Source organism: Geotrypetes seraphini, chromosome 2 (assembly GCF_902459505.1).
Source record: "Geotrypetes seraphini chromosome 2, aGeoSer1.1, whole genome shotgun sequence".
NCBI classification, from domain to species: Eukaryota; Metazoa; Chordata; class Amphibia; order Gymnophiona; family Dermophiidae; genus Geotrypetes; species Geotrypetes seraphini.
In genome coordinates, this window is record NC_047085.1 from 385,632,157 (window position 1) to 385,657,267 (window position 25,111).

General features: G+C 40.2%; 1 protein-coding gene across 4 annotated transcripts in view; it reads left to right on the forward strand.

The window, feature by feature from the left end:
- Positions 1-25,111, forward strand: part of ANKRD28 (ankyrin repeat domain 28) — a 425,075-nt gene that overhangs the window by 240,608 nt on the left and 159,356 nt on the right. For all 4 annotated transcript variants that reach the window (XM_033930721.1, XM_033930723.1, XM_033930720.1 and 1 more), the window contains 2 exons: positions 9,097-9,165; positions 9,602-9,742. In XM_033930721.1, the coding sequence (XP_033786612.1) occupies positions 9,097-9,165; positions 9,602-9,742 (210 nt within the window). The remainder of the gene's footprint in view (positions 1-9,096; positions 9,166-9,601; positions 9,743-25,111) is intronic.

A 25,111-nucleotide genomic window follows, 5' to 3' on the forward strand; every position in this document is an offset into this window, starting at 1 on the left:
GTGGCTTAGGCACTTTTGTCCTTCACTATCTACTGCCCCCTCCCCCAGACTGATATCGCACTTACAGTTCCGGGACTTAGGAAGCTGATGCCGATGCTCTGTGCTGGTGAAGGGCCTCGAGTGTTTGCATGTGCGACGTCGTTCTAGGGTGGTGGAGCAGGTAGTGGAGAGATAGGAGTGTCAGTTATCGGGGTGGGGGGAAGAAGATACCAATGCCAGTCATCAGGTAGACAGCAGTGTCAGTCATTGGAGTGGGGGAGACAACAGTGTCAGTCATTGGAGTGGTGGAGACAACAGTGCCGGTCATCGGAGGGGGGGGGAAGACAACCATGCTGGTCATCTTAGGGGGGGAGACAATTGTGCCGGTCACTGGAGGGAGAGAGAACCATGCTGGTCATTGGAGGGGGGACAACAACAGTGCTGGACAATGGGGGTGGTTTGGAAAAGAGCAGCTTTGGTCATCAGGAGGGGAGGAAAAAAGCACCATCTGCAAAAAAAGAGTTTCAAATATACAGTGAGACCCCCATTTTTGAGCCATTTTTTTGGCCCAGTAATCTCTGTTTATAGTCAAGTATATACGGTATTATTCATTTCTGGTTAAGCCTTCTGTGCCTGGAAAGTCATAGGCAAGCAATTCTTCTGAAATGAACCTGATGGATTATTTAGAGGCATCATTGAAAGTTATAACTCAAAGGATTAATTTAGTAGTGATGTTTGCATTGGTACCAGACCATAACATAGTTTTGTGCTAACTTGCATAATATGGGAGAATTGTTTGAGGGCTCAAAGTTTCAAAGTTATCCTGATTTGGCTAGATGACTTGGAAAACACACCAGGACTTCTTGGCACTTAAACCTAACCTAATCTAATCTTTCCTTTTTATATATCGCATCATCCCCATTTTTCTTGAAGCTCACATACCTCTGCAAAGCAGAGTATGGTGCTATCAAAATTGGATTACTGCAATGCTTTATACTTGGGTATGGCAGCTACTAGGGTATGAGCTTTGCAGGTTGTACAGAACTCTGCTGCTCATATGTTGATGGGGGTGTCACATTTTGGTCATATATCTCCCATATTAAAGAAGCTTCATTGGCTTGCAGTACAATTTTGTATACATTACAAAATTTATAAATTGGTCCATCAAGGAATCTATGGTAAACTGCCTAGATATTACAATGATATTTTGCAAATATATATAAGTACATTGGGATCTGAAAAATGCATGTTGCTAGACATAGGAATAAGGGGAGAATTACATTATGTAAATAAGCAAAGTCCTCTTTTTCAGTGGTAGGTCCGGTTCTGTGGAACAGTATTCCTGGAACTTTACATTTTATGAGAATATGCTGAGGTTTAGGAAGTTATTAAAAACCCTTTTTTTTTTGTCTGGACATTTCACTGAAATGAAGACTTTTTGTATTTAAGAAGATTTCTGTATTTTGCTGATCCCAAAGATGTTTTCTTATTTTAGGTTTAAGGCAAATAATAAATATTCTAAATAAATAAATAAAATCTCCAGATTCATGAAAGTTCTTTACAATTTGAAAACGCCTCTAAAACCTCTGACAGAGACTTGTGACTTTAATGTAGTACTATCGGTGCTCATGAAGCCTCCATTTCAACCACTGTCCACTTGATCTCTCATACACTTCACTTGGAAATTGGTCTTGCCCATTGCTCTCACATCAGCACACAGGATACATGAACTCCAAGTGCTTGTAGCAAATCCACCATATATTACATTTTATCCTGACAAGGTGATTCTCCAAACTCTTCCAAAATCTGTCCCAAAAGTTGTTTCGTAGTTTCATCTCAACCAGTCCAACAACTTTCTGGTATTTTATCCAGAGCCACATTCTCATTCTGATGAGCTAGAATGATGAGATGATAGAACCAAGCCTCACAGAATGATGAGATGAGATAATAGAACCAAGCCTCACAGAACTTCTACTCAGCTATTCCTGTCATTTGACCAAAGCAAACTAGGAACTGCAGTAATTGAGAGCTGTCTCCAGATGGATTGCAGATTATCTCATTCTGCTATTCTCAGCCTGGTTTTACCAGCAACAATCAGACTGTCCTACACGTTGCTTGCGCTGGTATCATCCTTCTCTGATGTCACTTCCTGTTCGCAGGATTAGGAAGTGAGATCAGAAGGAAGGCTCAGCCAGGAGGGGGGTAAAACACGGACCTCACAGACCTGTAGATTTTGTGGCTCTCATCTGCATATCCTTAAAAATCTGCTTACCTCGGTTTTGACAGCTGTGCATAAGGTGCAAGCCATGGCAACTTCAGTAGCTCATCTATGTACCACTCCTATTGAGGACATCTGTAATGCAACCACCTGGTCCTCAATTCATACATTTATGACCTGAAAAACCTTACCAGACAGGATAGTCAGTTTGGCTACAAAGTTCTCCAAAGTTTAATTTCTAATTAGAAGTCAGGTTCCCTCAAGGCCTATTTGTTAGCTGGGGAGTCCCCACATGTGAGAATATGCTGCCTGCTTGTCCTGGGATAAAGCACAGTTGCTACTACTACTTATCACTTATATAGCACTGAAAGGCGTACACAATGCTGTACATTTTGACATTTATAGACAGTCCCTGCTCGGAAGAGTTTACAGTCTAACTTGGACAGACAAGACATGACACATAGGGTTGGAGATGCAGAACCTAAGGTGAGAGGAATTGGGAGTCGAAAGCACTCTTGAAGAGGTGGATTTTTAACTAAGCCTTGAACACTGCCAGAGACGGAGCCCGCCGTAGGGATTCAGGCAGCTTTTTCCAAGCAATACGGTGCAGCAAGGTAGAAGGGACAGAGTCTGGAGTTGGCAGTTGAAGAGAAGGGCACAAATAGGAGGGGAAGAACTTACCAGCTGAGCAGAGCTCATGGGGGTGGAGGGGGGGAACACAGGGGGAGATGAGCAAAGAGATAATGAGGGGCAGCTGAGTGAGTGCATTTGTAGCTCAGTAAGAGGAGTTTGAATTGTATTCGAAAATGGATGGGAAGCCAATGAAGTGATTTTAGGAGAGGGGTAACATGAGTATAGCAGCTCTCCCGGAATATGAGTCGAGCACCCGAATTCTGGATGGATTGGAGGGGGGGAGAGATGACTACGTGGAAGGCCTGAGAGTAGTGAGTTGTGGTAGTCTAAGCGAAAGATGATGAGGGTGTGGATAAGCGTTTTGGTAGTGTGCTTAAGAGGAAGGGTCAGATTTTGATAATAATATAGAGGAAGAGTGGCAGGTTTCAGTGATATGTTGTATCTGGGCGGTGAAGGAGGGAGAGAGGAGTCAAATATGACCCTAAGATTACAAGCAGACAAAACAGGAAGGATGAGAGTGTTGTCCACAGAGATGGAGAACGAGGGAAGTGGAGAGGTGGGTTTAAGCAGGAAGATGAGCAGCTCTGTTTTAGCCACATTCAGTTTTAGATGGCAGTGAGACATCAGGGTGGCAATGTCGGACAGGCAGGCTGAGACTCTGGTCTGGGTTTCAGTAGAGATATTTGGTGCAGAGGTAGATCTGAGAGTTGTCAGCATAGAGGTGATGTTGGAAGCTGTGGGAGAACATAAGATTTGCTGCTGCTGGGTCAGACCAGTGGTCCATTGTGCCCAGCAGTCCGCTCTTACGGCAGCCCTTAGGTCAAAGACCAGTGCCCTACTTGAGTCTAGCTTTACCTACGTATGTTCTGGTCCATCAGGAACTTATCTAACCTTTTCTTGAATCCCTGAAGTGTGCTTTCCCCTATAACAGCCTCTGGAAGAGCATTCCAGATTTCTACCACTCTCTGGGTGTAAACTCATGGAAACACTACTTAAAGGTAAATTAGACACGATTTTGGATGAGGGGAATATAAGGGATCCTAGTCAACATGGATTCACTAGGGGTAGGTCATGCCAATCCAATCTTATCAGCTTCTTTGATTGGGTAACAGGAAAGCTAGACTCGGGAGAGTCTCTGGACATAGTGTACTTGGATTTCAGTAAGGCTTTCGACAGCGTCCCACACCGTAGACTATTAAACAAGATGAAATCGATGGGGTTAGGTGAGACACTAATTGCATGGGTCAATGATTGGCTGAGTGGAAGACGTCAGAGGGTGGTGGTCAACGGCACCCTCTCTGAGACATCGGAGATGACCAGCGGAGTGCCACAGGGCTCGGTCCTGGGTCCACTCCTTTTTAACATATTCATAAGGGACTTGACCCGAGGGCTTCAGGGTAAGGTAACTCTATTCGCTGATGACGCCAAACTATGTAATATAGTAAGTGAAAGCAATCTGCAGGATAGTATGACGCAGGATCTGCTTACGTTGGAAAACTGGTCCTCGACATGGCAGCTGGGCTTCAACGCTAAGAAATGTAAGGTTATGCATCTCGGTAGCAGAAATCCATGCAAACCTTACACCTTAAATGGAGAAACACTAGCTAGGACTTCAGAAGAAAGAGACTTGGGAGTAATCATCAGTGCAGACATGAAGGCCGCCAAACAAGTGGAGAAGGCCTCATCCAAAGCAAGGCAATTTATGGGATGTATCAATAGAAGCTTCGTTAGCCGCAAATCTGAAGTCATAATTCCACTGTACAGAACCATGGTGAGACCTCATCTGGAGTACTGTGTGCAATTCTGGAGGCCACATTACCGTAAAGATGTGCTTAGAGTTGAGTCGGTTCAGCGGATGGCCACTAGGATGATCTCGGGGCTCAAGGGTCTCTCGTACGAAGAAAGACTAAACAAACTGCAGCTCTACACTCTGGAGGAACGCAGGGAGAGGGGGGACATGATTGAGACATTTAAATACATCACGGGACGTGTCGAGGTGGAAGAAGACATCTTCTTTCTCAAAGGACCCTCGGTCACAAGGGGGCATCCGCTCAAACTCAGAGGAGGGAAATTCGATAGTGACGTAAGGAAGTATTTCTTCACAGAAAGAGTTGTAGATCACTGGAACAAGCTTCCAGAGCAGGTGATCAAGGCCACCAGCGTGCTTGACTTTAAGAATAAATGGGATGCCCTAGTAGGATCCTTACGAGGGTCGAGTTTAGGAAATAGGTCATTAGTACTCAGACTTAATGGGGTGGGTCAGTAGAGTGGGCAGACTTGATGGGCTATAGCCCTTTTCTGCCGTCATCTTTCTATGTTTCTTAAGAAGAACTTCCTTACGTTTGTATGTTCTGTGGGTTATAGTGAGCCAGTGTGCCTTTATTAAGAGCGGTGCAACATGATCATTTTTTTTTTTTTTTGCATTTTCAATAAGCTTTATTACGGTGTTTTGTATTATCTGTAGACGCCTGACCTCTTTTTTGGGTGATGCCGTTATGTAGGACACTGCAGTAATCCAAACAGGATATAACCAGGGAATGTATCAGTATGTTCAACGTGGAGGGGTTGAGGGCTTTGGATAGAGAGCGTATAAGCCGGAGATCAGCGTTCCAATTGAGCAAGTATAGATAGAGAAAAGGAATGGTCCTAGGACAGAGCCTTGAGGTATACTAATCAACAGTGGGAAAACTGTGTAGGAAGAACTGCCATTGCATATACTGAAGAAAACCAGGAAAGGACAGCGTATCAAGGAGGAGGCAGTGATCAACAGTATGAAAGTTGGCAGACAGATTGAGAAGGATGAGGATAGAGGCCTTTGGATCTGGCCAAGAACGGGTCATTGGAAACTTTAGTAAGGACAGTTTCCATGGAATGCAGTAGGCAAAAGCCTGACTGAAGTGGATCCAGGATAGCATGGGATGAGAGGAAGTCCAGGCAATGGCAGTGAACAGCACATTCAAGTACAGTTACAGTTACTTAACCTGTAATAGGTGTTATCCAAGGACAGCAGGCAGATATTCTTACAAACCACCCACCTTCCCTTTTTTATCTTCTCAGCTTGATACTGAACTGATGGTCCCGCAAGTTGGCAGTGGGCAGGAAGGCACCCACGCATGTGCGGTAAGGAAGTTTTTTTAGTTTTAAAGCGATAGTTCACTTTGGACGGTCCGTGCTGGGTTTTGTGGATGGCGTTACCCACATGTGAGAATTATCTGCCTGCTGCCCTTTGATAACAATTGTTACAGGTAAGTAACTGTACTTTTATGAAGGAGCAATAAAATTCTAATTTTATAATAAATTCAGAGTGGGTTCATGAAAGTTTACAGTTTACAGACAACCATTGGAATCCACACATTGCTAGGGCAGATCAGTACTTGCTGCCTGTCCCTCACTGACTCTCATTATCTTGGATCTTTTGGGCCACTGACTGTGTCCCGAAGTAGTTGTCTTTCTTTTGTTTCTGCCTTCATACTCCCTCCTGCTGCCTTGAAACTTGATTGGGTTTTCTTCCTCCTTCATTCTGCAATGTTTGCTTTTGTAAACCACTTTGCTTGGTTTGCATGAAGGGCTGCCTATTAAGTCAGAATAAACATAAAGGGCTTGATTCTATAAACGGCGCCTAACTCAGTAGTCGCCTGGGAAAATGGCTCCTACCGCATGCCATTGAAAGGTGGGCACCATTTGTTGAATTGCACCTAGCGACGCTTAAATCAAGTTAGGCACCTACAGCTTAGGTGCCGGTATTTTAGGCCAAGGTTTTATTGGCCTAAAATACCAGCGTCTAACTCAATCCACACTCTTATTCTGCCCCTAACTATGCCTACTGGCTAATTAATAATTTTCTTTAATTGGTTTTAAATGGCACTTTCAATTGTCAAAGCCAGTTTACCAATTAAAAAAAAATTAACTTAGGTGCCTACATTGATAGGTGCCATTTATAACTGTGAACTCAAAAAAAACACACCAAAATGTTTTTTGTTGTATCTTCCACAGAACTCAGCTAATTCTTATGAAATTTAGCATGTCGTGTCCTGAATGAAGTTGATGTATAATATAAATATTTCCTACTGCACCACAGTACCTTGTGAAAACAAACTGTGAACTGAATAAAAACACATTAAAATGTCTTATGGCGTATCTTGCAGAAAAATGTAAAGTCAAAAAGTAATGTTCCAATTAAGCAGATGTCCGAAGCGCACTACCTTTCCACAAAGGCATGCCCTCAACCTTGGTCACCACTGATCTATGGACTTGTCGACAATGCTCTGCCTCAGCTCAGCCCAAACAGAAATGAGGTGCTGTTTAAGGTCTTCGATGTCAGATATCCTTCTTGTATCAGATAATACGTTCTTGTATCAGCTCCCAAATCCCAGTAGTCAACTGGGTTTAGGTCTGGTGAATTTGTAGGCCAGAGGTCTGGACAAATGATGTGCTGGGGCATTTTCCTATTGGAAGATAAAGTAGTCTCCTGATGTGTGATGGATTGCTGGCAACAGCTTCTGCATCAAAAGGATGCCTCGGTAGTATGCGCTGTTCATCTTAACCCCAGGATTGATGAACAGATCTGTGAATCTGAGTTTCAAGATTGCAGCTGAGACCATGACTGGTTGTCTGAAGGTTGGGCAGGTCCGTATTAGGCATTTAGCATAAACCTCGTGCTTCAGTGTTGTTGAAGGCACGTGCAAGTGATCATTCTGTGTGTTAATCAGTGGAGCTATTGTAAATATCTTTTCATCTGTAAACCAGATGAAGCTGACACTGTGCTCCGGGTACTTGGTCAAAAGCTACTTGCACCGTTTCAGGCATGTGTCTTTGTTTTGTAAAGTTAACTCGTAGGCATGACACTTTTTAAGACACTTTAATTTCAGATTGTCATCAATTATCCTAACTGCAGTTGTCTGGCTTAGTCCTGCTTCTCTTGCTATTTAGTGAGTTGTTCATTGTGTTTGTGGCGCATTGTGGTGTTTGTGGCGCATTGTGTTTGCGGCGGCCCCCCAGTCCGCGGGAGCGGACTGGGGGGCCGCCGCGGGAGCGGACTGCCGGGCACGATGGACCCCTGGTCTGACCCAGCAGAGGCAATGCTTATGTTCTTATGTTCTTAAGTACAAGATTGTATACCATGTGCTCTTGTGTGCGAATCAAACGTGGTCGTCCACTGCCTGGCTTACGATCCACAGTGTCTGTTGCTCGGATCTGGCGTAGCAGCACATCAAGGCCATTTTTATTCCAACCCTTCTGTGGGAGCTCTTTCAACAATTGATGACGGCTGTAACCTTTTAGCAGTAGCAAGTTCTTTATCAGAATCTGGTCTTCTGCAGTGAAAACCATTTTGATACAGAGAAACTATCATTTGCTTCTGTGTGTATCCAATGGCAACAATTCATTTTCACAAGGTAGTGTTGTGGTGTGGGAAATATTTACATTTTACATCAACTTCATTCAGGAAACGACGCACGAAATTTCATAAGAATCAGCCGAGTTCTGTAGAAGATAAACAACAAAAAAACATTTTGGTGTGGGTTTTTTTTCGATTCACAGTGTAGAATCAAGGCCAAAATGCCTGTCAATGTATTCATATCATATTTCATGATTTTTATTTTACTTTGGATATATTGGTATAAAATGTCACATATGCATATCTTCTTGCTTTGGGTTTTTTTTTCATATTTATTAAGATTGCTACCCTGCTCAATCGGTAGAACCTTCTAGGCAGTTTATGATTCTAATAAAAAGAGAGGGATATCATGAACTTATTACACAAACAGTTGTGGAGTGCCATGTGGAACTACAGCAGTAGATAGGATAGTGGGCATTTAGCTAATGGAGATGATAAACATCAAGGCAAGATTTGCATCTTCTACAGGGAAATACTTTTAAAAAACAATAGGAGGAAATATTTTTTCACTCGGAGAATAGTTAAGCTCTGGAACGCATTGCCAGAGCTTGTGGTAAGAGCGGATAGCACAGCTGGTTTTAAGAAAGGTTTGGACAAGTTCCTGGAGGAAAAATCCATAATCTGTTATTGAGAAAGACATGGGGTAAGCCACTGCTTACCCTGGATTGGTAGCATGGAATATTGCTACTCCTTGGGTTTTGGCCAGGTACTATGGACCTGGATTGGCCACGGTGAGAATGGGCTGCTGGGCTTGATGGACCATTGGTCTGACCTAGTAAGGCTATTATGTTGTTATCCATGAAAAAGGAGATCAGATTTGTTTTTTCCAAAAGCTTAAAATCAAACCATTTGTGTGTACTTTTTCTTCTAGGAACTTGGAATGCCTAAACCTTTTACTGAACACAGGTGCGGATTTCAATAAAAAGGACAAATTTGGAAGGTAAAATGTATTGTTTTAGTTTTATTCTTTGTCATTTTTGTTGCCCTATATTTCAATAAGCAGATAAGCTTACTTATGCTTTAAAAATAATTTTACTGAATACCAGACTTTACAGTCTATGGCCCAGAAATATCAAAGAAGAGACAAGTTAATTTAATCATGTATTTTTTAATAAGTATAACTTATGGGCACTTATGGGCAGACTGGAAGGACCATTCAGGTCTTTTATCTGCTGTCATTTACTATGTTACTATGAATAGAAATAATAAAATTGTTTCACATTGACACTGTGTTCTAGCTGTACAAAGATCACATTATATTTGCTGTAGGAATCTGCTTGTTAAGTACAAAGGATCCTGTTCTCTGCATATAATTTATGAAGAATAAGCTTGTGATAATGTGAGAACTGTTTTCTCTTTTCATCAACTCAATACAGAACTCCACTGCACTATGCTGCTGCCAATTGTAATTATCAGTGCCTGTTTGCCCTTGTGGGATCTGGGGCTAGTGTAAATGACCTTGATGAAAGAGGCTGCTCCCCCATGCATTATGCAGCTGCATCAGATACTGATGGCAAGTACGTCCAGTATATTCTCCAATTTATTTGGTATTTAAATTCATGTATTTTTTTCTTTAATTTTGTAGTCTATATAAACTGGGTACATTTTAACTGGAGTGGAGAAATAGCCTAAAGGTTAGTGCAGCAGACTGTGATCCTGGGAAACTGGGTTCAGTTCCCACTGCAGCTCTTTGTGACCTTGGTCAAGTTGCTTAACCCTTCATTGCCCCATGTACAAAAACCTAGATTGTGAGCCCTCTAGGGACAAAGTACCTTCATATAAGGTATACAGTGCTGTGTACATCTAGCAGTACTATAGAAATGTTCAAGTTTTATTTAAAATTTGATTTACACACATTTTCAAATATTTCAAAGCGATTACAATTCTAAAAATGGGGGGGGACAATAATATACATGAACAAATTTCAGATGGATGTACAAAAACAGACTGAAACAGGATGGAAGAGGGGAAGAACTACAAAAAGTTATAGCATAGAAAGAACATGTAGGATTAGCACAATCAGGATGGGAAAAGTTTAAAATAGAAATGTAGTAGTAGTGGTTTTACAATTTTATTTTATATTACCCTCAATAAACTGCAACATAAGATAAAAAGGTATTTCACCAGTACAGTAGTATCAGGATCAGAAGTCTGGCAAGCTGAAAGACTGAGTTCTGAATACTGTATACATGTTTTCCAATTGTAATTTTCCAAATTTTCCAGATATCTATCAAGTTACTGATGGTACTGTAATATTTTTGTCAGCGTCTTCTGCCACTAAAGTTTGTCCCCAGACTTTCCCTTTCACTATAGAAGACAGTATTTAACCCTTTATTTGGCATTGTTGCTCAGAAGCAACATAGAGTTTCTATGCTATTATGGGAGATCTGCATCTCCAAATGCCTGTTACTTGCCATTGTTGCTCTCGTTCAGCATCAAGTTACGTAAAGCAGCCATTTTCACCATTTGTCAATTAAACGGTTAAAAAACTGGACCTTTTCTAATCTAATCTAATCCTTAGGTTTGTATACCGCATCATTTCCACGTTCATAGAGCTCGACGCGGTTTACAGTAGGAGAAATAGGAAGGAACTACAACAGAGGGTTAGAGGTAGAAGTGTGAAGAAAATTTAGAGGACTTGGGATGCCAAGATATAAGAGTTTCCTTGATTCCTAAGTTGGAGGGAGACTTACATTTTTTGAGAAAAGCCAGGTTTTCAGATGTTTGCGGAAAACTTGGAGTGAGCTCAAGTTCCGAAGAGGGGAGGTAAGGTTGTTCCAGAGCTCAGTGATTTTGAAGTGGAGGGAGGTCCCTAGCTTTCCTTTTGTTGACTGTCGGAGCTTTTTTTAAGGGATAGTTGCCAGTTCTGAGTAACCAGCACCTTTTCTGTTTCCTTATAAAAATTTATTCTTGGTCCCCAACTATAAAAGCATAGTAAATGACGACAGATAGACTATCCAGTCTGCCCATCCTTACCAGCTATTAGTCTCAGCAATCCCTTCATCTCCTTCAGAAGTTCTCTGTGCTTCTCCCATGCATTCTTGAATTAATATTCAATTCTCTTCTCCACTCCCTCCACTGGGAGGCTGTTAAAATTAGCCATCATGATCCAAGATGGCCGACGGTCCCGGACGCTGAGCAGCACGCCGGAGATTTTCTGAAAACTTTTCTTTGGAAAGAGTTACTTACTCAGAATGCCGAAGAGGAGAGGCCGCAGCGCCGCTGGAGCCTCGCAGCATTCGGCGGTCCCCTCGTTCGGCAACATAGAAGAACTCCTGCGTCGAATGCAGGATGTCCCGGCAGCGTCGGTGCCCCCGCTGGAGACGCCTCAGAGGGGCGGGAATGAGGCGATCTCCTTGGGGCTGGAGACTACGCTGAGCCCCGACGTTAGGGCACCTCCCCCACCTCCTCAGGTTACCAGCTCCCCACGAGAGGAGGAGCTGCCGGTAGAAGGCAGGCATCTACCATCGGAGGCCAGGGAGAACAGTGAGGGGAGCGTGGAGATGGACTCCCTGAGTTTTCAGGTGAGTCCAAAGAATATTGAGGAATTGGAAACATCAGGGACTACTTCAGGCCAGCAGAAGGATTACCAGGAACAGCTGAAAACGGGTGAGACTATTCAAACTTTTAATTCTTCATATGTTATTGAAAAACCCAGAGAAGTAACACTGGATTCAATTTGGGATTTGGTGGCTGACCTAGCCAAGTCTGTCAAGCCCCAGCTTTTGCAGCTGGAAAATAAAATTACTCTTCAAGAAACTGAGATAAAAAATATAAAAGTTGAAATTGGTGAATCTAAGAATTCTATTGAGAATATACAACAGGAATTAAAAGCATCAAAACAGCTTAATGAAGCAATAATAAAAGATAATACAAATATGCGTAGAAAATTGGAAACTTTGGAGAATTTTTCGCGTAATAATAATCTCCGACTGATTAATTTTCCTAAGATACCCTCGGTGACGCCTAGGGATATGTTGAAACGTTATATGTTGGAGATTTTGGGTATTCCAGAGGATACATTACCACCACTTACTCAAGTATATTACCTACCAACGAAACCTATTAAATCACCATCTAAACAACAGGAGAATAATCAACCAATTAATGTTTCAGCAATTTTGGAACTTTCGGATAGAGAGCTTGCATCTCCGGCAACATTGCTTCTTATTGTGGCTCTTGCCCCAGATAAAAACTGGTTGCTTAGATTGTTCTTTAGAAACAAAATGAAAGAATTTCTTGGACAAAAAATATTAATGTTTCCAGACTTGGCACGGGAAACCCAGAGAAGAAGACGAGAGTTTCTTTTGTTGAAACCAGGGGTTATATCTCTTGGTGGGACTTTTTTTCTTCGACACCCTTGTAAATGTGTAATACAATACCATATGAAGAAATATGTATTCTTTGAACCATTCCAGTTGACAGCCTTTTTGGTAGGAACTCGGCTGGATGAAGGAAAATCAAAATCAAAGTGAAGTGCATTTGAATAATGATATCCTTCCTCAGCCAAGGGATCTTGTTTTCCTATTGAATTGATAGTTGTTAGTATTTGTTACTAAGTCCGCCTTATCCTTCTTGGATCTAATTTTGAGGACTTGAGCTGAATTTAAGCTAAAAATTTTATTTTATTTTACTTGATTACCATGTATTTTACTTTTGAGTATTATTTTCCTGCTTTTCTTCAACTTTCTGTACAAGTGGATACTTGATTTATAACATGTAAAAATTTGATAAATAAATAATTAAAAAAAAAAAAAAAATTAGCCATCATGATTTCCATAAAATATTTCTTTAGATTACTCCCAAGTCTGTCTGCTTTCCTATCAGTTCTTGTTCCAGATTCAATCAAAAGAGGACTGCTTCCTCTGCATTTATTCCACAGAGGTATTTAAATGTTTCATATCTTCCATCTCCCACCTTTCTTCTAAAGTATACATGTTGTGATTATTGTCTGTTCCTAAATGCTCTATCACAAATATCACTGGACATTTTATTAGCCACTTCCTGTACCAATGCTATCCTGTATTTATATACAGTTGTTGGAGCGTTGATCACTCAAGTAAATTATCTTTGAATTCACATATACCAGTTTTGTTTCTAACTGTCTGACTGGAAGGGTTGAAAGACTCCTGACTCAGGTATTGTTGCTGAAACACAGCCATGTCAAGTCCTCTCAACACGTTTGAGACTTTTTAAATGTGTCAGAATCTAAGAAAAAAGACCAAGTCGTAGAAATTAAGTTATTCAGCTAGCTAGGTAATCAAGAAGATGCTGATTCAAATGCAACAAACCACATCTTTCTATCATTTCATTTGCCAGAGATATACTTTTTCAATTAACAAATTATTGTATCTGATAAATGGAACCAAACTGACATAGTTGCCTCATTGAGTTTAGCATGCAATAAGACGTGGTACCTTTTCTTAGATTACAACACAAATCTGTTGGATTGCCCATAAGAGGGGCCTTATGCACCTGGGCCAACTGGAATCTAAGGCCTCCCAGTGCATTCTGGGATTACATTACATTACATTACATTAGGGACTTCTATTCCGCCTATACCTTGCAGTTCAAGGCGGATTACAAAAGAGCTAACTGGACATTTCCAGTGAAGTTACAACAGTTTTGGGTTTTTTGGGGTTTTTTTTGGTTACAAGGGAGGAGAGGTACCTGGATTAATTCCGGAAGAACTTGCAAATTGGATATTAAATTGACTGTACGTTACTGTGTAGCCAAAGACTATGGCCAGATATCTAAAACCTCTCCCATGGGATGGGAGTTGGATAACTGGCCAGTTGGAGTCTTATGCCCCTCCCAGTGCATCCCAGAATGCATTTGGAAGGATGTCTATGACTCCAGTTGGCCTAGGTACCTAAGGCCCCTCCTATGGCATCTGAACCAATCAGGGCAGGGCCTTGGGCTTCTCCTTGGTTCATTTCAGAATGCATTGGGAAGGGGAAGGCCCACCATTTTCCAGTGGTGGATCTGCTGGCCAGAGGGTGTATGCCTCCCTCCGGTCAGACCTTCTATTTACAAAGGGGTGGTTTCCCCTTTAGGGGGACCACCTGGTGGGTGGAGGTGTGGTCATCGGTTGGGTAGGAGGGGTTGGTTGGTCATTGGGTGGGAGGGTGTTCTGGCAGGAGGGAATGTCCCGCACCGCAGGTTATTGAGAAAGATGAGTTTGATGGGATTAGGAAAAACATTAACTTTATGGGTAAAAGACTGGCTCAGAGGTAGACTTCAAAGGATGGTGGTGTACGGTACTATTTCTGAAACATCAGAAGTGATCAGTGGAGTGCCGCAGGGCTCGGTCTTGGGTCCGATCCTATTTAATATCTTTGTAAGGAACCTGGCTCAGGAGCTTTGAGGTAAAATTACATTATTCGACGATGACGCCAAACTATGCAACATAGTAGGCAAAAGCACAGTGCCCAACTGTATGACATAGGACCTACTCTTACTGGAACATTGGTCCTCAACTTGGCAACTAAGTTTTAATGCCAAAAAGTGTAAGGTCATGCACCTTGGCAGCAGAAATCCATGCAGAACTTACACCCTAAATGGTGAGACCTTAGCAAGAACTGCAGCAGAACGAGACTTGGGAGTGATCATTAGTGAAGACATGAAGACTGCCAATCAAGTGGAGAAAGCTTCATCCAAGGCTAGACAAATGATGGGTTGTATCCGAAGAAGTTTCGTCAGCCGGAAGCCCGAAGTTATAATGCCGTTGTACAGATCCATGGTGAGACCTCATCTGGAATATTGTGTACAATTCTGGAGATCACATTATCAAACGGATGTGCTGAGAATTGAGTCAGTTCAGCGAATGGCCACCAGGATGGTCTCAGGACTCAAGGATCTCCCGTATGAGGAACGGCTGGGTAAGTTGCAGCTATACTCACTCGAGGAACGTAGAGAAAGGGGAGACATGATTGAGACATTCCAATATGTCACGGGCCGTATTGAGGTAGAAGAGGATATCTTTTTAATTAAAGGACCTATGGCAACAAGAGGACATCCGTTGAAACTCGGGGTGGGAGATTTCATAGTGATACCAGGAAGTATTTCTTCACTTAAAGGGTGGTTGATCATTGGAATGGTCTTCCACTGCAGAATGGACTTCCATGACATGTGTCAGTCAATTGCTCCAAGTCTCACACTATTTTAAGGCACAATATCCAGTGCCACTAGATTCCTTCTGCTTGGCAGCTATCTCGGTGCTGCCAAGCACAGTCATATAAATCTCGCTTGCTATTTGGATCCATAAGTTTAGTTACTGTATATCAGTGCAGTAAGCCTGTACTTTCCCACAAATTCACCAAGAACCCTCACTCTTCTGAACACCTCCAACAGATATCAGTGACACTGGCTGGAAACATAGTTTTCAGTTTGACTGATGTATAATACCAACAAGACCATTTTTAAATGCATTTTCCTTAATCAATACACAGAAGATTTTTTGATGTCATGAAACACTGTCCTCCATTCCTCTTGGGTGAGCTCTGTCCCTAAATCTCCTTCCCATTGACCATAAATGTATATTTTATTTACTTTTTTTCCACCAAGTTATTGGTACATGATTGAAATAGGATCTTTGTTTCCCCAGAACCATCCACAGATTCTCAGGATGCTTTCTCTTCTCTAAGCCATCTGTCAGCCAAGCCTGAGAACTCATAAAATGTTTAACTTGCATATATGGAAATAGATCCATAGTAGTAAGATTATAGGTGTCTTTTTAATTCTTCAAAAGTAAAGATTTCCTCCACATCTAGCAACTGCCTGAGATGAAGCAACCCTTTCCCCTACCCAACTCCAAAAGTGGGCTTGTATCTAATAGGACTAAAGAGGACACTGGCGACCTCTTCTCAAACCTACAGTAGTTCCAACTAGTCTCCAAATCTCTTAACAAATGTATCAAGAAAGGATTGGAAACTTGATTCCAATACTACTTTTTCGGGACTAGAAATCCATGGTAGATGTCTCAGTAGAAATAATGAGAAGTGTCTTGTTCATCCATACCCCTGCTTTATGTGAATTCATTTCCCAATCCAGTAGCTGCTGTAATTGAAATTCCCAATAATACCATAACACATTAGGAAAAGCCCTACCCCCAAATTCAACATACTGCCACAACAAACATTTCGACAACCTAAGAGATTTTCCACCCCATATAAAGGTATTAATATCTCATTAGAGATTAAGTAATACCCATTTTGATATCTCCAAGAGTAAAGTTTGAAATAAAAACAAAAGCCTGGGAGGAACATTCATTTTGATAGCTACAGTTCACCCTCACCAGGATAAGCAGTTCCCCTTCCACTTAACTAAATTCATTCATACTGGAAAATCTTATAATTATGGGTATACAGCTTCTTTAAATTTCTGGTAATCTAAGATACTGAATACCTATATTTGCTCACTTAAAAGGAAATATTGTTGCAGCAGTGTCTCTTCATCCTGAGTGGTAGTAACTCCCATTAATTTGGTTATGTCAAGATTGACTGTAAACATTACATTACATTACATTTGTGATTTCTATTCCGCCTGTGCCTTGCGGTTCTAAGCGGATTACAGTTAAAAGAGATCAGGACATTACCGAGAGAATTACATTACAACGATTTAAGTAAATTACATGTTGTGGTATAGAAATACAAGTATAAGATATCTGGATTTATCGATAGAATAACTTGACAGGGTTCAAGTAGTTACAAGGTTCAGTGGGGAAAACAATATAGGCAACTGAAGAAAGATACCTAACTTTGAAGGAATCAGTTAAGTGGATACCTAAGGGAGATGCTTATTTAGGAGAAGGTTAAATGGATACCTAAGGGAGATGCTTATTTAGGAGTTTGGATATTTTTGGTAAATGAGGTTCAAGGGGATGACTAGTGTGTTATTTGCTGGGGAGAGTGCATGTGCGATTGGGGAGGGGAATATTAATAAGGACGTGTTTTTTGAAAAGAAATGTTTTGATTTCTTTCCGAAACACTTTGATGTCTGTTGTTTTGATCATCAGTTTGGTGATGGTGGGGTCAATTTTCGCTGCCTGAGTTGCTAGAAGGCTGTCGTAAAGTTTCTTACGTCGGGTACCATTATGAGGGGGGAAGGTGAAAAGATTCTGAGTTCTTCTTGATCTGGGTAGTTGGTAGTGGCAAAGACGGTTGTTCAGGTAATTGGGGGCCATTCCATGGGTTACTTTGAAAAGTAAGCAGTAGAGTTTGAATTGAGTTCTTGCTTTTATCGGAAGCCAGTGAGAGTCTACATAGGCGGGTGTGACGTGGTCGAATTTGCTGAGCGAGTAGATGAGTCTGATAGTTGTGTTCTGAACGGTCTGTAGTTGTTTTATCATAGTATTTGGGCAAGGTAGGTAGAGGCTGTTGCAGTAATCTAAGGAGCTGAGTATGAGGGATTGTACAATGATCTTGAAGTGTTCTTTGGAAAAGAATTTTCTTATTTTTCTTAGGTTTCGCATGGTGAAGAATGCTTTTTTTATGGTTTTGTGTATTTGTGTTTGCATTGTGTTCCCAGAATTTTGAGAGTATTCTGTATTGGATATTTGATTGTGTTTACATCTAGTTCTGTTAGGGATGGTTTTTGTTCCTTCTCTAGTAGTAGGAATTTGGTTTTCTCCACATTCAGTTTTAACTTGTGGTTCGTCATCCATTTTTCTACAGTTTCCAATGTTGTTTTCAGGCGTCCGTTGGAGGTGGGGTCTTGGATGTCGAAGGGGAGGAGGATGGTTATATCATCCGCGTAGCTGAAGGATGTAATGTTTAGGGCATCTAGGGCCGTGCCTAGGGATGCTATGAAGAGGTTGAAAAGTATGGGCGATAGAGGGGATCCTTGTGGAACTCCGCAGGGGTTTGACCATGAGTCGGATAGAAGATCATTTGACTTGACTCTGTATGATCTTGTTTTGAGGAATCCTTGGAACCAGTTGAGAACATTACCTGATATTCCTATGGCATCTAGTATCTGGAGTAGTATGGAATGGTCAACTAAGTCGAATGCTGCTGAAAGATCAGGTTGGATGATTAGTAACTTATTTCCTTTGCTGAGGTGCAGACGGGCTATGTCTAGTAGGGAAACCAGAAGTGTTTCAGTACTGTGATTGGTTCTGAATCAGGATTGAGTTGGGTGTAGGATGTGGTGGTCTTCTAGGTAATTGGCGAGATATTGTGCTACTAGACCCTCTATGAGTTTGACGTATAGAGGTATAGAAGCGATTGGTCTATAATTTGTTGGGCTGTCTATTGGGCCTTTGGGGTCTTTTAGTATGGGAGTAATTATGATTTCGCCAAGTTCCGGAGGGAACTGACCTTCCCTTAGGGTGGTTTGCAGCCATAGCGTGAGACCAGCTGTGAATTTAGTGGATGCTGTAGCTAGTAGATAAGGAGGACAATTGTTCAAATCACATGAAGATTTGCTGTATTTTTTGTACAGCCGGTCTAGGTCTGACCATTGTGTTGTTGGGAAGTCGGTCCAGATCCTATCTGCTGAGGTGGCTTCGTCTTTTGTGGGTTTTGTTAGTATCTCTTCTAAGATGTTTCGAGAGTTGTTGAATATGGATCTGATTGTGATGATTTTGTGTTTGAAATGGTCCGCTAGTTGGGAAGCTGTTGGAGTTTGGTTTCCTAGGGTGGCGAGGTGGGGTTTGGTATCAGTGAGATTTCTGACAAGGTTGAAAAGTTTTTTTGTGTCCAGTTTATCGGTGCCAATGAGTTTGGAGTAGTAGTCTGTTCTTTTTTCCTTCAGTTTGATTTTGTATTGTTTGATTTGGTGTCTCCATTCTGTTTTGGTGTGGTCTTGTTTCTGTTTTTTCCATGTCCTTTCTAATTGTCTGCATTGTCTTTTTAGGTGTAGGAGTTCGGCGTCAAACCATTTGTCTGATGGTCTGCATATTTTATTTTTTGTTTTTAGTGGTGCTAGTTTGTGTAAAGCGGATTCACTTGTGGAGCGCCAGGTGTTTATGAATCCTTTGGGATTGTTTAGGTCTATTTCTGGGTCTACTGTGTCCCAGAATGTGGTAGGTTCGATTTTCTTTCTGGACTTGAAGCTTGTTGTGTGTGGCGTGGGTTTGTTGTTATTCTGCACCCAGTTAATTGTGAAGGTGTACTTGAAATGATCAGACCATAAGGTGGGATGCCATGAGCCGTTGGTGATGTGGATGTTTTGTGTGTTAAGGTTGGGGGAAGTGTAAGCGGCTATATCGAGATGATGGCCCTTTTCATGCGTGGGTTCGGGATTGAGTATCTGGTAAGATAGGGTGTTGAGGTATGAAAGAATGTCCGATACTTGTTTGGAGGTGTGGTCTTCTAAGTGGAGATTGATGTCTCCTAGGATCAGGTTATGTGTGGAGGAGAGGGAATGCTGGAGGATAAATTCTTCGAGTTCTTGTTTAGAGGTGTTCCATTTTCCTGGTGTGACATAGCAGAGAAGGCAGTTCAGAGTTCCTGTGAGAGTGTTGTCAGAAAGTTGGCAGGCTAGAAGGTCTAGGTGGGGGGTGGAGTGCATGGCTAGGACTTTAATGTTGAAGTTGTTTTTTGCAATGATTGCTAGACCTCCTCCTCTTCTCTTTTCTCTACATACTAGCTTTAGTTTGTATCCGTTTGGGCAGAATTCAGTAATGCTAGGGTCTGAGTCAGAAGTGAGCCAGGTTTTGGCTAGGAAGAGGCAACCTAGATTATCTTTGATCAGCCAGTCTTTGATTAGTTCTGTCTTTGGGTTGATAGATCGTATATTCATATATGCGCATGCTATTGATGTTAATTTTATGAGAGGGTGAGTAGTTAGTGTATTGATTAGTGTTCTGGAAGGTGTTTGAAGTTTTTGTGGTCTTGTCTTAGGTTTTGTTGGGGGTCTTTTTCCCCAGATTGTGAGAATGTTTTTGTGGTTGGATGATGGACAAGGTGTCAGGGTTCTGGGGGTTTGGACTTTCCTGTTGGGTTGAACCAGTCTGTGTGTTGTTGTGAGGATGGGTATAGAATGTGTGTGGTATCCTGCAGTTTTCCATTTCTCTATGAGTAGGGAGAGCAGTAGTAGGACTAGGATGAGTTTAAATGTGCGTGTTGCCATTTTTGTGTGTAAAAAGGGGTGTTGGTTCTGGAGTTCTTTGCTCTATTGGTGTTATCTGTCTCTTTGGATTGCCTATGCCTGAGTGGTGAGAGTTGTTCTTAGTGCTCTTAGATGTTTAAACAGGATAGTGTGAGATGAAAACAACAATTACAATATTACAAGGTACAACCAACAAAATTAAGTATAGCAATATTACAAGGTAATATACAATATTACAAGGTACAACCAACAAAATTAAGTATAGCAAGGTATACCAACTGTTAAGTATAACTAGGTACAGCAGGTTAGTTGAGAGTGAAGCTAACTGATAACCCGATCCTGGCGGAGACAGGTTTTACAAATTAAAAATAACAAGGTTTACCCACGAATTAAGTTTAACAAGGTATTCCAGCCTTTGCGTATGGTAAGGTATAGCAACAAGTTAGTTGTGCTTAAATCTAAGTGATTACCTGAGTGTCGTTAGCACTGTGCTCTTTTAAATGTTCCCTTTCGGTCAGGGAGAGGGGCAGAGCAGGGCTCCCACGCTGCCTCTCCTCGGGAACAATCTGGACACGCTGTCTCCCGCTACAGGGCCAAACTCCCATAACCTGCAATATTATTGGGAGGATCAGAGTAGGGTTCTCAACATACAATAAGGTGTCGGCAAAAAGCACTGTTTTATGATTTCCCCAACACCACCACAATCCCTTAATATCAGCAAGAGAAATTTGGACTGTGTACAGAAATGGATATGGAGCTAATGAAGTGAACTGAGAAGAGGAGTTGCGCGATTGAAGTGACATTGTGGTTATATTTTTAAAAAATATGGAATTGTGTTTAAATTTGAAGGTGGCAGTAGTGTTTCACTACAGAATGTTGTTTTTGGTTTTGTTTGTTTGTTTTTAAATAAATCTTTATTGATTTTTCAACAAATGAATCACAAATATGGGTATTCCAAACCAAGCACAACAAATGTATAACATTAATGCTCTATTATTTTTATCCCCTCCCTCCCACCCAATACAAATATATTAAAATCTTCATGAAACTATTCATAAATTCCTATATCAATACCATTCCCCCCCCCCCCAGGATGTGTATGTTTGCATGTCCACAAAATGAAAAATTATTCCACTTTACAATATTTAGCCAGTGACTCCCAAACATCCATAAAATTCTTAAAGCGTCCCTGTTGTATTGGTCTGTTTGGAGTTTTTTTCTGACGCATGATGGTATATTTTGTACCTACCCTTATATTATTTTGTTAATGGGTGGGTGCGGTTATATCTGAGTCTTTTTTTCTCTACACTTTGTTTAACTGATTCCCCAGTTTCAGATTATCCCAGTTATTTGCTCATTTTCTTGTGCGACTTGTGCATATATGCCAGTGGGAGGGTACATGTCATTTAAATTGACCTCCTTTGCGGTGCACGCCAAAGGAGTGCGAACAAGGAGCAAGTCTTGCTCCTTGATGCGCGGCCTTGGTGCACCTCCTCAAATAGATTTTCATCTATCAAGCCAACTCTCTTTTTACTCATTATAATTCTTCTTCGGTTACTCTTAATTCAAAACTCAATGGAAGACTCATCGTACCAGATACCAGCTTTCTGGGGTAACAGATCAGCAAAGAGGGGTGAGTCTTTACTTTCTCGACCTTCACAATACACTGAAATTCCTTTAATTATTCCAATTACTACCCATTCTAATAGTACAATAGATCAATTAAAAGTAATTTTCACATTATCAAAGATACAATACAGCAATATAACCTAGATATTCTTTGTCTAACAGAAACATGGCTCACTACAGGAGAGGAAGCATAGCTCTCTTATTCTTGTCCCTTAGGATTCTCATATATTTATAACCATCGGATAGGAAAGAAGGGAGGTGGCCTAGCAGTGCTTTTTAAACACTCTTTATTACTCAAAGTAGACCAATCTCCAACTGGAGCTATAATTGAATTCTTACATTTTAAAGTAAACACTTCTCCACTAACCGACTTTTTGCTACTATATACCCCCCCCCCCACCTCCCAATGAGAAAGGAAATTTTTGACTCCTTGCAAGCATTGTTATTTGATTTTAATTCTCAATCATCCAATACGGTAATACTAGTGGATTTTAATATTTATCTGGATAATATAGATAATGCTTTTACAACAGAATTTACTGAATTAATCTCAATCCTAAATCTTTCTACTCTAGTTAAAGACTCTACCCATACTGCGGGACATACATTAGATATGATCCTCACCTCTACTTATCAAAAAGATACTTTCTCAAAACCTACTATAACTCCTGTCCCTTGGTCAGACTATTTTTTTAATTACTATAAACTATTGCTTCAAATCCATTTAAGAATACTGCCTTTCCAAAAACAATCATTTACCGAGATTATAATAAAATTGAATCTTCATCGATTGCTGCATCCTTTAATATAAAAATCGAAGAATTCAGTCTCCTATCAATAAATGAACAAATCACTTCTTGGCACAATGCAACAGAACAGTTGATAGAAACACTGGCCCCGATATGTAGGAAAACTATCAATTAAAAAAAAAATGCAAAACCCTTGGTTTGCAGATGAACTTTTGCTTATCAAAAAACAACTTAGATCTCTAGAATGGAAATGGAGACATACTAAATCAAGAGAAAACTTAGACAAATATAAAGAACAGATGCAGTACTACAAAAACAAAATAAATTTAGCAAAAACAACATATTATTCTAAGAAAATAACCAATGCAAAAAACTCATCTGCTCTCTTTGTGATACTAAAAAATCTTACAGCTCCCAAAGTTATTGAAGATCCTTTGTTACAAATCAGACCTAGTGCACAAAATCTTGCTGATTATTTTGTTAATAAAATAAATAAAATTAGAGACTGCATCAACCCAATTATTAATCCTAGCCTAAATGAAGTACAAACACAAACAATACCTATTTCCAAATGTGCCAATTTTAATATTCCAACTCTTGAAGATCTTAAAATTTTTTTACAAAATATCAATATAAAGGGTACAGACATTAACGCAATTTCCCCATTTCTATTAAAACAGCATTTCTCTTTTTTTGGTCCTTTTATTCAGAGAATGATAGAATCTAGTCTAATAACAGGACACATACCAAAAGAATGGAAAGAAGCTATCATCCGACCAATCATAAAAAACTCAAAAGAAACAACTGCAATTGAATCGAATTACCGACCCATAGCCAATTTTCCATTCCTTGCCAAATTAATAGAAAAAGTTGTTTTTACTCAGATAAACTTTATTGAAAAAACTCACGCCCTTCATCCCAATCAGACAGGTTTTAGATCAAATCACTCAACTGAACATTCTATGATAGGGCTCACAACTAATATACAGTATCACTTAGATCATCATAAATCTGTTGTTCTGATTTCTCTTGATTTATCTGCGGCATTTGATACTATAGATCATCATCTACTTATCAAAAGATTATCTTCAATTGGCATTTCCAACCAAGTACTAAATTGGTTTAAAGCATACTTTCAAGATCGATCATCCAAGGTCATTTTCAATAACTCAACATCTAACAACTTCACAACTTGGGATTCCACAAAGGATCAATTCTTTCCCCGCTTTTATTTAATATCTTTTTATCACCTCTTCTAACCCTCAGTCAGTCTATTGGATTTTCTTCATTTGCGTACACAGACGATATCCAACTTTTGTAATCTCTAAATTCAGAAGACCCAAAGGAGATAATATCTATTAATAACAAGTTAAAACAAATAAGCCAATGGCTCAAGGACAATATGTTGGCCTTGAATGCATCAAAATCTTCCGTAATGTTTTTCCCATGGAAAAAGGTTCTAAAAAAATTTTCATCTCAGATACTTCTAAATAACATTCCTCTCCAAATAGTAACTACAACAAAAATATTGGGAGTAACATTGGACCAGGAACTCTCTTATCATAATCAAATTAGTTCAGTAGTTAAAAATTGCTTTTATAAATTACGTCTCATCAGATCATTATCAAAAGTTCTAAAACCTGAAGCTCTCAATACTCTTATTCATTCATTAATCATTTCCAGGTTAGATTATTGCAATACTTTATGGCATAACCAATAAAGAAATAAGAAGGTTACAAATAATACAAAATACAGCAATAAAAATTATTACAAGATCAAAAAATATGACCACGTTACACCACTTTTACAGGCTGCACATTGGCTACCAATTACACATAGAATAACTTTTAAAATCATATTGCTTACCTTTAAAATTCAACAATCACACGCGCCGATATTTTTGGATCGACTTTTGATACCGTACTCTCCATTTAGGGCTCTCAGATCAATACAACAAAATTTACTAACTATTCCTTCTCTAAAAATAATAGGGACCAAGAGATCTACCATTTTCTCAGTCATAGCTCCTGAGCTGTGGAACAACTTACCACTGTATCTACGTAATGAACCATCCTTAGAAAAATCCAAGTGCTCTTTAAAAAGCTTTCTGTATAAGGATGCATTCAATACATAAACAGCTTAACCTCCCAAATATAAAATCTTCAGATCCTAATGGATTTTATGTGATCCCATCCTATATGTTCTTCCCCAAATGTTTCTTTTTATTTTTTTTAATTAAAGTCTGTAGTCCATCCTTTTTACCCTTTTTGTATTAGTTTGTATTAGAACTTATATGATTTTTATGCATTGGAAAATTGTTATAAGCATTGAAATATGATACTGCGTAGATAACAAATCTTATTAAATTTGAAACTTGAACTTGAAACTATTTTAGATTAGCAGACAGGTATACCTGGTAAAATTTCAATATTGCTTTGAATGTTGGCTACATTC